The following is a 15383-nucleotide window of genomic DNA, read 5'->3' as shown; positions in this document are numbered from 1 at the left end:
CTCACCACTGAGTGAGTCATTTCTGACCCACTATGCATTGCCAAAACTACCCAGAAGAGAGTGTGATGAACAGTGGCAAGTTGCATGCTTGGATACCTGTCCAGGTTACACCGCTCTGTGAACACAACTGTGAATCAACACAAACACTGCTGGTGAGTACATGCTACACCAATGCAAGGAGTCATGTATGCACACACACAAGTAGTGTACTAACTGCAGCAGCTGCATGTCAACGTAACTTGTGTTGGCAAAAACTTTGTAGTTAGACATGGCATTAGACTAAGCATTTTGAATTACACTTTGTTGTAGGACTACTGTTCCCTTGGCAGCCTCACAAAAACAAGATGCTGTTCTCTCAGGGATCAGCATTTCTACTGAACAAAACAAAATTATGCATCATGTCTGACCTGCCTGTAGCATTTTAATAGATAAAAATCTCTCACACACACACACAATTTACAGAATCACAAACATTAGAGAGAGAGAGAGAGAGAGAGAGAGAGAGAGAGAGAGAGAGAGAAAAGACCTTTTAGCTTGTCTAGTTTGTTTTACCAGAACCCTTTTCTGAATCCAGGGCAGAATTGTACTCTGGAGCATATTCCTCTATTGTTTCTTCTGTCCAGTTTAATATCCCAGGCAATCAGGCTTTCACCATTTCCCCTTGGAGTTGAATGCCACCATCCAGTAGATCAAATATATATCTATACTATAGGAATACTACAGCACTATCAACTCCTACAACATCAAGAGACTCAGTTTCACACAAGGCAATTCTGCCCTTTGGTATTTAGAGAGAGAGAGGATGGATAAGGCATAATATCTTCTAATGGACCAACTTCTGTTTGTGAAAGACCTGAAGAAGAGCTCAGTGGAGCTTGAAAGCTTTACTCTTTTGCCAAAGAAGTTGGTCCAATAAAAGACATTACCTCACCCGCCTTGTGTCTCTCATATTCTGCGACCAACTACAGACAACTTTGGTATTTAGGTAGTTCAGTACAAAATGATACCACATATTGGACAAGCCACAAGTCCTCTCAGAACTACCCCCTCCCCAGCCCCCACATCACAGCCTGCTTCTGGAAAATCTAAGCAAGTGCTTGTCATATTTTTCACTCTCAACCTTGTTATAACTACTCAAACATTAAACATCTTGCCAAGATGTAACTAGGCCAGTGGGCCGATACAGCAGCTGGAGAAGTAAAATAAACCTGCACGCTGTAGACCTTTTCCTCATAGCTGACTGTATTATTCAAAGATTCAAAACAAGAGCAAAGCAACTCCAAACACTTGGTAACCACCACCAGAGGCCTTTCCAGCTTTCAGCAAGCCAAGAGAGGAGAGGTGTCCCACAGTGCATAGCTGCCCCTTTGTTTTCATAGCTGCACAGGTTACCTACTCAATAGACAGGGAATCTAGGCTGTACTTGGAATCCCTTAACACTTAATGAGCACCTTTATACCTTGGCAGACCAAGCAACAGCAGATACTTTATACATAAATTATTTTCCCCTCTCATTTCATATAGCCTTCTTATGCAGAGTTTGATATTAGTGGTAACGTGTTGGGCTTGATCTTCAATCAAGGAATGATCTGGTAAGATATCTTTGCTTTTCCACTCTCTCCCCCTGCTCCCCGACCCTTAGAATGGAAAAGTCCTTAATAGCACTAAGAATTCAAGAGATTGGTAATGCACCTAGACTTTCCAAACTGGATGGACTGATTTGCATGGGGGGACTTGTTTTGTTTTAAAAAAGTTTGACTTCTAATGTTCCTTGCTATTAAAAACAAAACAAAAAACCCAGCCCATTCCTCATCCACACAAAAATATCTGGCTGATTTTAAATGGAAATTAGTACTGCAGACCCTGACCTACTCCTTTTATAGGATGATTTTTGGATGATAAAATTGACCTTTCCCCCCAGATTATAAATCTCTTCAGGATGACACTATAAGCCTTTTTGATTTTTCTGTTGGGGAGGGAGATCTGCATGCTTTGAGCGTGTTACCAGGTGGTACAAGTTTGACCATTAACAGATGCATCAATTGAGTGGGAGATTGGGCTGGAATAAGGCAATCAGGGGCCAGAGGCACAGCCCAACATGGGGACCTGCACAGCCATCACCCAGCAGTGGCCCCTTTCTGCATCCATAGTGTTGGGAGCAGTGACAGGTGTCCTCTCAAAGCAGCAGGAACCTAGTCTGCTCTGGTGATCAATAGCTGGCTCTAGTGGTTACTACTGCCCCGTCTGCTGGAGGCAGTCTGCAGACTTAGGCAGATGTTTCTGTACTAGATATACTCAGTTCACATTTTCATGCTTTTCTTTCCCAACCATGGAGGCTAGAAACTTTGTTTTAAATGAAAGGTTAGATTCTGATGCACTCATGTCTCTACACATGTGCCTCGTGCACCTTAATCCGGCGGTGGGTGGATGCTCTTTCAGGAGTGGTCATTTTCTCCTCAACGGTGTTCATGTGGAGGGTGGAAGGGAAAGGAGAGTAGCATAAACTGACCTAGCCGGAATCATTTCCATGTATACCCATCAGCTATGCTAATGTATTTGCTGATCCTGAAGTAAAACCCTAGTCTAGGTAAATAGTGTTCCTGGTTTTTGTTTTGTTTTTTTTAGGATGGGATCCTTTTATGCACCTGGACTGATTGGCATAAACGTGCTGCGCATACTAACCTCCATGTATTTTCAGTGCTGGGCGGTTATGAGTAGCAATGTCCCTCATGAACGCGTGTTCAAAGCATCCAAATCCAATAATTTTTACATGGGACTCTTGCTGTTGATCCTGTTCCTAAGCCTACTGCCAGTGGCCTACACCATAATGTCCCTCCCTCCTTCCTTTGACTGTGGACCATTCAGGTATGAAATGACCACAAGCCTGAATTCTTCTTCTGCTTGTATGCACAAAATATTGTAATAAGTTAGGCATGTTGCCCAACAAGGACTGTATAATACTTTTATTCTGGTCTAGTTACATTCTTCTTTAGAACATGCACCAGTGCATCATGACCAATACTGTGTTGCAAACAAACTGTCATCTGGGGTGACGAACCTACTCCTAGTTCACGTCTGCTATCTTCCAGATAACAGAATTCACTGAGTCTCCTGCCATCTCCAAAACCAAAGTATCCCATAAAACCCCTACACCTATTCCTGTCGTTCCTCCTGAAAAAGTGCAGTAGGAACCAACAGAGGATTTTGGAGCAGATCCATGGAGGATGGATGTGTGTCTGATTATGGTGCTCTAGAACAAAAATTCTCGGACACACATTTCAATGTTATACAAACAAAGAGGAGTCCCAAAGCCATCTTTCAAGGGCTTCTCTATAGTCAATAGCTACCACAACATGTGATCGTTTTAGTATTTGGTGGAGGAATAACAGAAACCAGATTGTTCTGAGCTTCTCTATTGCTACTTTATTAATGCTATTTCTCCCTGTGTTTCCAAACTAGCACCACACAAAGTGTTCAAGGGACTGGATTAATATGCCCATGAGCTCTGATTTGATTTAGTAACATTATTTCCTGGTGCACAGAGAGTCTGACTCAGCAAGGAGCCAGATTGGAACAAATTGTTTCTTTAGTTGCACTGTTTTAGGTTTTTCAATTGCTAATGGAGAATGTCAGTAGAAATCTGTGGAGAGTTGGAGAATGGGAGGAAATACCAAGATGTTCTTCATTTATAGACCATACTAGCAGGATTTAATTATCTTGCCCTTTAAAAGTACATCACAATATCCAGCCCTGTGTACTCAATCCTGCCCTCACATACACAAACACCCATTATTATGTAACTTGTATATCATCAGCTAATAGGTGGCTCAGGGGAACTAGTGAGGAGATACAGAACCTTTCATGCTGAGGTTGCCAGTTCAGTCTAGCATAGGGAACCAGCAACTGTGCCTTGTTACCATCTGATGATTGTTGAGTGGTTATGTTGAAATTAGTTAGCAATCTCCTTCCACTGCAGGATTCTATATCACAAAAGTTACCAGACTATCTGGAAACTTTTTGGCAGATCAGGAGAGATGACTGAACTACTTTCCCCCTTTTTCCTCCACCCGCCGCCCCTGAAGTGGGCCCTCCATTTCCTAGGTCAGGGGTGGCCAACCTGCACCTGAGAAGAGCCAGAATTTACCAATGTGCATTGGCAAAGAGCCACAGTAAAACGTTAGCAGTGCTGCCCCCTCACATCAGCTCTGCCCCACCCACCAGCAGCACCGCTGATCAGCACCTAACCCTCCATCCCTGCGCCTCCCGCCTGCCACCATCAGCTGTTTTGTGGTGTGCAGGAGGCTGGGGGTGGGGGAGGAAGAGCAAGCATGCAGCAGACTCAGGGGAAGGGGTGGGGGCCTTAGGGGAGAAGGAGTGTAGTGGAGCTAGGGCCTGGGGCAGAGCCAGGAGTTGAGCAGTGAGCATAGTGTAGCACATTGGAAAGTTGGCCCCTGTAGCTCCAGCCCCGGAGTCAGTGCCTGTACGAGGAGCCGCATATTAACTTCTGAAGAGCCGCATGTGGCTCCGGAGCCACAGGTTGGCCACCCCATCCTAGATTGATTGATGTTAGTGGAACAATGCAGGAAACATTTCATTCTTCATGCTGTACCTGGTTTATAAGACACAAGTACTTCAATCTCCAGAGCCACTGAGCCAACACCTTTCACAGACATTACAGTCACATGCAGGGCTGGCCCTTGGTTTTTTGCTGCCCAAGGTAGAAAACATTTATCATGTCCCATGAGCAGCACTCCTCTCCCCCTCCCCTCCCCCGAGTTGGCATCTATGAAAGTTGGCACTGAGCGCAATCAACTATAAGACCAGCCGTGGACACATGAAAGTAAAAAGCCCAATACCACCAACTATGGTACTTGCACACAGTCATGCACTACTCTCAACGACAGAATCTGTATATAGGCATATGTGAGTGGTGTACCTGAACCATAAGAGATTTTCAAAGTCCACAAATCAATTCACAACAATCCCCAAGCATTGTCTGAAGCATTAAAGAATTATTTCAAACCTTGAAGCCTCTTTCTCAAAATCCACTCTTATCTGCCTTGTTCAACCCTCTCAGCCCAGCTCCCACTATAAGGTTGAGGATTTGGCTAGTAATGTACCATACTTGACTAATGAAGATGAGTGAAATTGTGGCACTGGTTCAGCCTCTGTCTGTCTCTGTTGACCTTTGTCATGAGGATGGACTGTGACTTCTTCCAAATTGGAGTCCAGAATAATTATTTTAGATCCTAAATAACCAAAAATACAGTGAGTCTAAGGATTATGAGTATGGCTAATACTACCCACAGAAATGGTCAGTCTTTGAATCCAACACTGAACTGTAAGTGTTGGATGCTATGAAAGAAACCTCCTAGCTTATCTAGCTTGTCCCCTTTCTTGTGTATGATTACTTCATTTGCACACAGCATATTCTCTAATGCTTTATTCAGTCTAGTTTAAAAGTACTCCTTCAGTGGGCTTCCTATTAAGTGATAATCACAGCTTGCTATTTTTGATCTTACTTAGCTGTTCTTGAAGTTGGCTCATTAGTTAAGAAAGCATTGATTTGCAGAAGCAGAGCTATCTCCACAACAAAAAGACCATCTTCAATGTGATATGAAAGTCACAAATCTCTGATTATTTTTTTTAAAGTCTGTAGGATTTGTGTGGATTCAAGGGAAATAAATAAGTAGAGCTCATGAAGTAACTAGGAGTGGTAACATACACATATATATTAGTGCTTGAAGCAAGTTACCTTTGTAGAGGTCATTCACATAATCAATACCACTAAAGACAGATCATTAGAACTCAAGAAAGAGTGGATGGACTGAAAGATATTTGTAAGTAAGTCACTTCAACAGTATTTTAATATCTAAAGTCTTAGTAGCAAACAAATGTTGACAGACAATGAAATAATTTTATTGTTCTTTATAAAAATCTTTTAAAGTTGTTTAACAAGGCACTACTATGGCCTTTCAGTAACCAGCTACAGTGTGTAATTGGTCATTTTATCTTTCCAGTGGAAAGAAAAGAATGTATGATGTCATCCAAGAGACCATCAAGCAGGATTTTCCACTTTTTATAGCCAAGATCTTCAGTTATGTGGCAAATCCAGGACTGATTATACCTGCAGTTCTGCTTATGGTGTAAGTTATATTTGCAATAATACAGGTTTGGAGGGAAGGGAGACTTGAGAGATCATGAGGTTTTAATGAGATACACAGCCTTTTATCTCTAGATTGCAACTAGATAGTCTAGATTAGCAGTGATTAAAAGTCACTGCTGTGATTAATCCATGTAGCTTTAAGGACTATTGTAATTATTTGTGGTTTCTACATTTTTAATGTCTGGAACATTCTGCATGGCAGAGTTCAAAAGATTTACTGCTTGAAAGCAGCCCGAGTTGGCTGCAGTTGGATTTAGGAATGAAGTAGCCTGGAACTAAGAACCCCTCTCACTGCTTTAACTTGTCTATTTTTTGTTGCTTTATTTCTTTGGTGTTTTTCTGAGCCAACTAAAGTGGCAGATAAGACAACTGTGCCTTTCAATTTATCAGATTTTCAGAGACATAACTACCATCTGAAAATTTTTCAGTAGGGGTAGCGTGATCAAGCATCTACATAGCTAAAACTACCACCGCCGTTGATTGTGCCATAATTAATGGCTGCAAGTGGCCACAGCCTTGGTTTTATGCCTTATCCACTTCTTTCTCCAGGAATAATTAGGTAGCTTTGAATCATTTATAGTCCTTGATTTCCTGCCTCCCTCCTTATAATCCATTAGTTGCTAGCACCACCCCTGCTATTGTACATACAGTTAGATAGATCCAAACTGGGTCCAGTCCTTTACATTGATCCTGCTCCAATTTATAACAAGATTAAAAAGAGAAAATGCAGCTGCCAGCATTTCACTTAGCTCTGAAAGATACTTCATCTCTCCCTCCTAAATAAAGCAGATAAGGCAACCTGCAATGCAACCTTAATACAACAAATAACCTCTGCAAAATGTGGCGGGTGAATCATAAATTTATATTAGCTTGGTTTCAGTGGCAGGCAGCCACTCATAAAATGTGCTCTCCCTTCTTAAGAACTGAATTAGTTTGTTCCCCCTCCACCCACTCTCACAATTCCCCCTTCCTTTTCCAGAAACAATTTGAGATGTCTCCAATTCATTTATACTCTTTGCCTCAATTGCCAGAGAGTACATTGTAGATATTACACTTTAAGTGAAATTGTTTTGTCTCGGTTTCCTCTCTACTTCTAGTTGCCTCATTTTTCTGGGGAAAGCTATTTTACTTAAACAAGGTTTATGGATAGGTAACCCACCCTCACTTGTGCCAATAGTAGAATTTGAAATCAGGACCTACAGAGCTGAAAAATCTGACCTTTACTGCTGGAGTTAAAGAACTCACCACCTTATGGAAAGCAGTAGCAAACTCAAACCTCGTATGTGGACCAGCCACTAGCCTGGGACAGCAGTCCACACACGCCTAAGTGCAAGTTACTTACATTGTCACAAAAATCAACTGGGGGATGAATCACATGATAATGTGTAAGATGCAGCTGCTCAGAAAGCCCTCTCCACCACCCTTTTTCATGTTATTCCCCCTCCTCTTCTTCCCTCCATCAAGTCCCCTTAAGTGAGGATCAAAAGCTGTCTGAGCAGATCAGTCCTAAAATGCGCACAGTAATTTCACTCAGAGCCATAAGGTGCAGTGAGGAAATGGAGCAAATCCAGAACAACTGCAACAAATATGCGAGAGAGGAAACACAGGCTGACAAAATGCCACAAGTAGTGTGGGAATGCATTAATGCCCTGATGGGAAAAATATTTAACCAAATTCACATTTATTGATTCATCTGTTAAATAAATTGCTAAATGGGGAGAAGTTCCAAGATTTGAAGATGGTTACCACTATTAATGAAGGGATGCCACAGGACTGAAAAGGAAACTGGAATCTGCAAAAAGGAAAATTGATTTACTCAGAGTAACTCAAAGATCTGGAGAATAAGGGACAGAGAAAACAGAGAGCCAGTGAAGACCACAAGGGCTTTGAAGGAGTAGATCCCAGTAATATTTTCAAAAACATGGTTCCTTCAGGCAATTAAGTGCAGTCAGGTCAAAACCAGACATGCAGGGAGGGCCTTAGAACCAAAAGCAACAGATTTAAAAAAAGATTTCAAAAGAAACTAGTCATCCTCGACAGACTTGCCCTGTCTAGCAGTGTTTGGATTCACTCTTTTTAAATCTACCCTACAAACAGCCTTCTAACTTGGTTTCCAGCTCACTGAATCTGAGCCATAGCTACACAGCCAAATTATGAACTGGCAGTAAGCTTTGGTGTTCCAATATTACTTGTTCTATACTAGATTTTTTTTTTTTAAAGCAGTAGCAGCAAATTGATGGTGCTTTTCCAGGAATGGTCTGGAGTCACTGAGCAGATGATGTTTGGATTTTAAAGGAATAAAATCATTCTGCAAAAGCAGGAGGAGACACTTTTGACAACCAAAATATTACTGGCTGGCTGGCAGCAGTGGGGATGAGACAGTCCCAGACACTTTAGCATGTTTTAAAATATGTACCTCTCTGTGAGCCAAAGGCTGCCTGACACTGCCAGTACATCTCCTCTGATGCCTTTGGCTTTTGATTCCCTCTAGTGTGGCTCCTACCTTTTATTTTATTTTTGGGGGCTTGTCCTCTTTGTGAGAAAAAGAATCAAGCCCAAAGCCCACAACTCCACTCAAAACTGGCTCTGATTTACACTGGTTTCCCAACCTTTGCCTATAAGTAACAGTTCAGTTGCAGGCTGTGGACTGGAGCGGTACCCTGTAGAAGAAGCAAGACTCTTCAGTGGCTAGGTCATTAGCCTCAACTTGGAAGAGCTTGGCTCAATTCCCTGCTCTGCCACAGACTTCCTGTGAGCTTGGACAAGTTACTTAGCCTCTCTGTGTCTCTGTTCCCCATCTGTAAAATGGGGATAACTGCACTGCCCTAGCTCATGGGGATGTTAAAGATTGTGAGGTGCTCAGGCACTACAGTGAAAGAAGCCATACAAATATCCACATCAGCACGCTGTTGTTCTCTCTTACAGTATGTGTGGGGCTGCTGTGAGAGTAATGACTGCTCAAAACAGGCCATGTTCATCCCTAGTGTGACTCTCATGAACTTAGCAGAGCTACACCAGAGAGTCCTTTGGCTCTTTAAATGTAGCCTTTGGGGGTTAGTCTTTATCACTAGATAACTTCAGTATCATCTTCCCAGTCTTCACTGGCCCACCATCACTTTTGCACAATAAGCTTACAAACAGAGCTGCAGGCTTTTGGAACCCACACAGTCTGTGACAGGGAGACTTCCTTTATTGCATGGGGGAAGAGGCAATTTGTATAATCGTCTCCAATTTAACTCCCATCTGAGTGCAGTGACTGGGGAAGGGATGATGGAGCGAGTTGGGGGAAAATAGATTGAAGGTCATTTGTGGAAGGTAGAATAGGGAGGAAGGGTTTCTGAGACTTAGGGTGCTGCCAGTGAGTTAGGCTTTGTGCCTCCCCAAAATCCTATTCATAGCCAGGGATAACTTTAAAGATTTTTAACTGGAGAAACACTATCTAGTAAGTGCCTCCTCCCCACTCCCACCCAACCACAAAACACACAGTAGTGACTTGGCCATGAGCATTCTATGAGTTCACAGATAATGCCAGATTTCCCACTGGTCCTGCTGCTTGTGCTTTGCATCAGACAGCAGCCCGATTCTAACACAACTCTTATATTTTCCAAAATTGGCAAGCAACATGTCAAATGAGAGCAAACCCATGCAGCTTATTTGGGAGGTTCTCTGTGTAATTCAGCCCCTTTGAAAAAATTTTCAGTGTTTTTTTAACTTGATCACATCCCTTGATCCATGCACATGCAGTAGCAGGAGGAGTTCTCTGCTCACCTCCCTTCCAAGATGGGCCTATGTCTCCACTATCCTGTCAGTATATCTTTTTTTTTTTTTAAATATTTGTAGCCTAGCCATCTACTATCTGAATGCTGGGGCTGAAGCATATCAGCACGCCAACACAGAACTGAAGAAGAAAATGAAAATGGTATGTATGTGATTTATCCAGTACAGATGTTTCTAAAATACTATGCACTTGCATTTTGACCTAGAGTATTATTTTTAAATAGCTTTTCATTTTAGACCATGTTATGGAACTGCATGATAAAAAAGTGAATTTTCTTTATTGTGCATTTCACTTGGGCAGTGTTCAGTATCTAATTACAATACTGTTAAGTAACGCTTCCTAATAAGTGGATATTAACTCATGCTAAAATTAAAATGAAATTTCCCTAGAACTGCATTTTATACCTACATAACAAATTCCATGCCCAAATAATTCAGTGTGATTAATGTTAGTATAGTGAATGCCAAAAGGAGGCCGAGATTCACCAGGGTTGATAAAATGCTATCAACGAAACATGTAGGCTTTATAAAAATTACAAAGCAAACAGACTTGCTAACAAGAACAATGACACCTAGGTCTTTGTTATATAGCATCTTTGACCAGTTGCTCTCCAAGCACTTTACAAAGGAGGTCAGTATCATTATCTCCATTTTACATAAAGGTAAACTGAAGTACAGAGCAGTGAAGTGACTTGCCCATGGTCACCCAGCAGGCCAGGAGCAGAGCTAGGAATAGACCCCAGGTCTCTTGAGAGTCTAGCCCTGCAAGAGGCTGTATCTGCCATTTTACTGGTATGACACAGAATCTTAGAAGAATAAAAAAAATTGATGCCACATAAAATACATTCCATGAAATATACCTAGGGATTGATGTAACATTAAGGGTGAGAAAATGAGCACTCAGGAATTAGCAGCCTCCAAAAATTAAGGCTAAATGTCAACTTCAGCTCTGCCAATAGCTTAAAATATGAGCTGTGTGTGTCTATATAACTTCTCAAATATGATATGGACCAAACCTTAGATCCACTGTATGTGGCCTTTAGAGGCACATGAGCTCTTTAAAGCTACACAAATCAATTCCATAGCGACACAAGTGATCATGAATCAGTACAGAAAGGGGCCATGAAAGAGAAGACATTGCTACTCAGAGACAGAGACCTCATCAAATGTTGTGACTCTTCGTGCATAGGTAACACCCCCTCAGAAAACACGACACCAAGCCGCTATTTCACAAATCATGTCTCCAATTGCAAATGAAATCTAACAGTATTAATTTGTGCAGCAACGTGACGAGGAGAAACACAAGAGGAACTACAAAGCTAAAACTAGTTCTGCAATGCAAGACTTAGACGACTTGCTGGTTCCAAGTGCAAAGAGCGTGAGTCAGCCCAAACCAGCAGAAGGTAAAACATATTAGAGAGATTTTTGTCACAGTTCAGGGCAACTGCACCTGTATTTCCCCTCAGTGGTCCAGCAAGAATACCCACTCTCAGGCTCCCCTGGCTGCTGCCTCTCTTGAGCGAGACACGCGTCTCTCTCCCCTCGTGACCAGGTATCTCCAAGATGAACCGTTCGCTACCTGCACTGTGTTATTCCCAGCAAAAGACAGACTGCCTAAGCAGACCCGCTTGCTTTCTCTTCAGAGACTGATAGTGTAACTGTGCACAGTTAAGCTATCACACAGCTTTTTCTAAGCAAGGTAGAAGCATTGCAAAGATAGGTGCATTACAGAGAAAATATTAAAGAAAAAGAAAAAACACCACACCGTACTAGAAATCGCCTCCCTCCCCCGCAATCTCCATCAGTCCTTCCAACCCCTCCCTAAGGATTGGGGCCGGTCCTGTGTTAGTTTAAACTCAGGCTATTGATTCAAATGTCCTTCCTGTGTCTGTTGGGGCCTGGAGAATCTAGTTTGTCTTTTTGAACTGTCCTCCTCTAACAAGTGATCAGCAGACAAAATGTCACCCCTCAGCTGCAAAGGCTGAGAGTAAAGCTGCAAAGGCTGAGATAGTTGGTGGGAGGTTGCAATCCCTTCCTCCCCAGTACTTCCTAGGAATTCTACTTCACACGTATTGTCCCTAACATTTCCCCAAGGTTTATATTCGTCAGTGTCCTCGAAACATTACACAGAACCCTACAACGCCACATCATGTAATTTTTAATAAAATGGACTCCTAAAATACTTAAACTTAATTCAGTGACATTTGTCCAGGATATTGCTAGAAATTGACATCGGTCTCAGTTTTTACCATGGAATGGCTGTGGACATAAAGAAATTGAGCTGAATTCTGTCCTCGGACACACTAGTACAAGGGGATTGGATGAGCATAACTAAGGGCAGATTTTGTCTCACTAAGTTTCCCTGTAATACTGGAGAAATCAAGAAGTCTATTTTTAAGGGACATATTCTGTGCAACCTTAGACTATGTCTACACTACAGACCTTACAGCGGCACAGCTGTATTGCTACAGCTGTGCTGCTGAAAGGTCTCCCATGTAGCCGCTCTATGCCAGCAGGAGAGAACTGTCCTGTTGGCATAATTAAACCACCCCCGAACAAGCGGCGGTAGCTATGTCAGCAGGAGAGGCTCTTCTGCCAACATAGCGCTGTCTACACGAGCGCTTTTGCCGGTGGAACTTGTGTTGGCTGTGGTGTGTTTTTTCACATCCATGAGCGACACAAGTTTTCCTGACAAAAGTGGTAGTGTAGAGAAAGCCTTAGCAAAGGTCTTGGTATCCCTCACCTTACCCAGTGCCTGGGGAGAACTGGAGAGGAATCCTTTCAACACAGCTTCCCAAGGGAATTATTATAGGAGATGCTACTGATACAAGATATTTCCATGGGGCAGCAGTTTGTTGACTCAACAGCAACCCCAACTCCTCTCAGACTGGGGAGTAAAAGCAGAATTAGGAATCAAATCTGGACGGGTGAGAACAGGTTTTTTTTTTTTAAAAAAACAAAACAATCATCCAAATGTGGGTTGTTGGCAAAAGAAGTTATTTCTCTGTAATAGAACCACTGAATGCAATATTACTTATTCAGGACTTAAAACATATAGATCATAAGACCAGAAGGGACCATTATGACCATATAGTCTGACCTCCTGTATAACACAGGCCACAGGAATTCCTTGAATTAATTCCTCATTGAATTAGAGCATATCTTTTAGAAGAGCATCCAATCTCCAACACATTGCCTGGAGGTGTGCTAGCAGAGTACGTTAAGCCATCCTTAAGCCTATGCATACAGCCAGCTATTCCTACACATGCCGTAACACAGCTCATTCAGGAGAAGAACAAATGGGCCTGTGCAATGCTTTGATCTGAAGTTGCCCAACATTTTGGAGAGTTTGCATCTAGGGTTTCGATTCAGGCCCAATCTCTATTTATCGTGTCAGGTGATATTGCCTCAAGAATATTCTGAAAAAAACCAGTGAATTCTGGGCTAGGTAGTATCAAGAATTTGAAGTGGAAACATGTTTTAAAACTGCTAAAAAAGGCCCTGTGCCAAGCTGAGTAACTCTTGATGAAACTGAACGAAGCGACAGTGAATAAAGAAGGTTGATGCTATTTATCATTTTAATTTTAGCTGGTGGTTACAGTTAAACACATTAGCATCTCTTGGATCTTCCCCCTTCTGTCCTACTGAATTTGAAATTTCTCAAATCAGTTTGTGATACATCCTTCCTTATAGTAGGGATCGTGCCTTTATTTAGGTTAGGAAAGTACATTGCACATTGTGGCTGTTAATGAAAATATATAATAAAAACCAATATTACAAATGCATAATAAGCACAAAGATAGAGGTGTATTATTTATGATGAAGGAAGGACATCGGAACTATTGCCTTTTATATCTGTCAAAATAAAACTGCAAAGGGAACTTAGGCAGACAGGCTGTAGATTCTAAACTGGATGTTGGCCAGAATACGGGTGCTAACATCTATACTTTTGGTTTCTTAGTGTGGACTTCTACAAGAACACACATACAGATAGGGTTATTGTGTATAAACAGGGTGATGGCAGGACCAACTATGGAGGGAGGTGAGGAAGGAGTGTTTGTTTTAAATTAAATAATTTTAATCACCTTGGCTCCTGTTTTTAAAATCTATTTTTTTCCTGATACAAGAGAACAAATCAGACTCTACCAGAAGAAACAGCCCTGCAGAGAAACGAGGAAGTACAGCAAGAAACAGCAACCACACCAGCTCTGGGAGAGGAGAAATACTTGCACCATCACCTTGTGTGATAACACGACCACCGAAGCCTAGTTTAAGGGCATCTCACCATAGACAATCAAAACCTGGGGCTTACCAGCAGGGACCGTACCCTGGAATGGGCAGGGGGCAGCCGCATTAAAACATCAAATGTAGTTTTGTTTGGGAATAGGCATATTGTTTATTTCCATTGTATCTAGCACGTTATTCAAACAATTCTAGTCTTATTAAGAAATTATTGCACATTGATCATTAAATGTTGGCTCTGTCTCCAAACAGCTTTATTTAATAATCAGGTAGCACATTTGAGGCAGTGAAAGTATTGATAATTCTTGCGTACCTATCCCCAGGGCCAATATCACCTGCATTGTGAGTACCTCTTTTGGTGTTTGATATTTGCTAGTCTCTTGAAAGACTTTCAGTTTGTAGACCCCGTAGAGGTTTTAACTTCTCCCCTTTGTTATTTAAATCAAAATTTCCCCTCCCCCAGAGCAGTTCAGTTCTGAAATAAAAAAAAAGAACAATGTCTTTCTAACTATAGAGAAGTCCATGTTAGGGAAAGAAGAATCTTGCAAAAAAGTCAGATTGGCACAAAAAGGTGTCCTGTGTACAGTATTTTATCCAGTACAGTTTCTCCCCATCTCCCACCCTGGCCCCTCCTCCCTCTACTCCCCCCTCTACTCCTTTTGGTTTTGGCTCTTCCAGCTCTCTGCTCAGTTTACACCCTATTTCCCACCACCACCATTCCCTCTCTGTCCCTCTTTTCACATTCGTGTCACACTCTGCGCTTGCAGTTTGCAACTGCAAATAGGCAGGTTCACTTCTCACGGGGAGGAAAGGTGGGGTAGCCCAAGATGTTTGGGAGACTGGAAGTGACCTGGCCTGTCTCAAAAAGAGTCAGCTTTATCTTTTGTTTAATCAGAAATGCCAGTAGCCATTTCGGGGTCAGCTAGACCATGATCCACCAGAGCTAGATGCTAGGAGTTCCCTAGATTTGGTGGTTGAGATATCAAACCTTTCTGGGTCATTGTCATACTGCTGTGCTGCCACTGGGCTTACAGAATCCCATCCCAGCCTGCAATTCAGGCAGTCTAGCCGTGCAAAGAGGGCGCTCTGTGCATTGTTGTTTAAATCCTGTAGAAAATGAATCCATGCTTCTGAGTAACAATAGAATCCTAAATTTCTTGCTATAAGTTTTATACTTGAATCAGCTGAGAGGCTCAGG

General features: G+C 42.1%; 1 protein-coding gene across 1 annotated transcript in view; it reads left to right on the top strand.

The window, feature by feature from the left end:
- The window catches only part of TMC2 (transmembrane channel like 2), a 55788-nt gene extending 41169 nt beyond the window's left edge, over positions 1 to 14619 (top strand). Inside the window, exons 14-19 of the mRNA XM_038391424.2 lie at positions 1525 to 1592; positions 2626 to 2865; positions 6021 to 6146; positions 10007 to 10085; positions 11226 to 11346; positions 14071 to 14619. Of these exons, the coding sequence (XP_038247352.2) occupies positions 1525 to 1592; positions 2626 to 2865; positions 6021 to 6146; positions 10007 to 10085; positions 11226 to 11346; positions 14071 to 14300 (864 nt within the window). The 3' untranslated portion in view covers positions 14301 to 14619. The remainder of the gene's footprint in view (positions 1 to 1524; positions 1593 to 2625; positions 2866 to 6020; positions 6147 to 10006; positions 10086 to 11225; positions 11347 to 14070) is intronic.
- The last annotated feature ends 764 nt before the right edge of the window (positions 14620 to 15383 follow it).

Source organism: Dermochelys coriacea, chromosome 2, assembly GCF_009764565.3.
Source record: "Dermochelys coriacea isolate rDerCor1 chromosome 2, rDerCor1.pri.v4, whole genome shotgun sequence".
Classification (NCBI taxonomy): domain Eukaryota; kingdom Metazoa; phylum Chordata; order Testudines; family Dermochelyidae; genus Dermochelys; species Dermochelys coriacea.
Note: the sequence above shows the minus strand (reverse complement) of the source record. Positions and strands in the feature narration are given on the sequence as shown.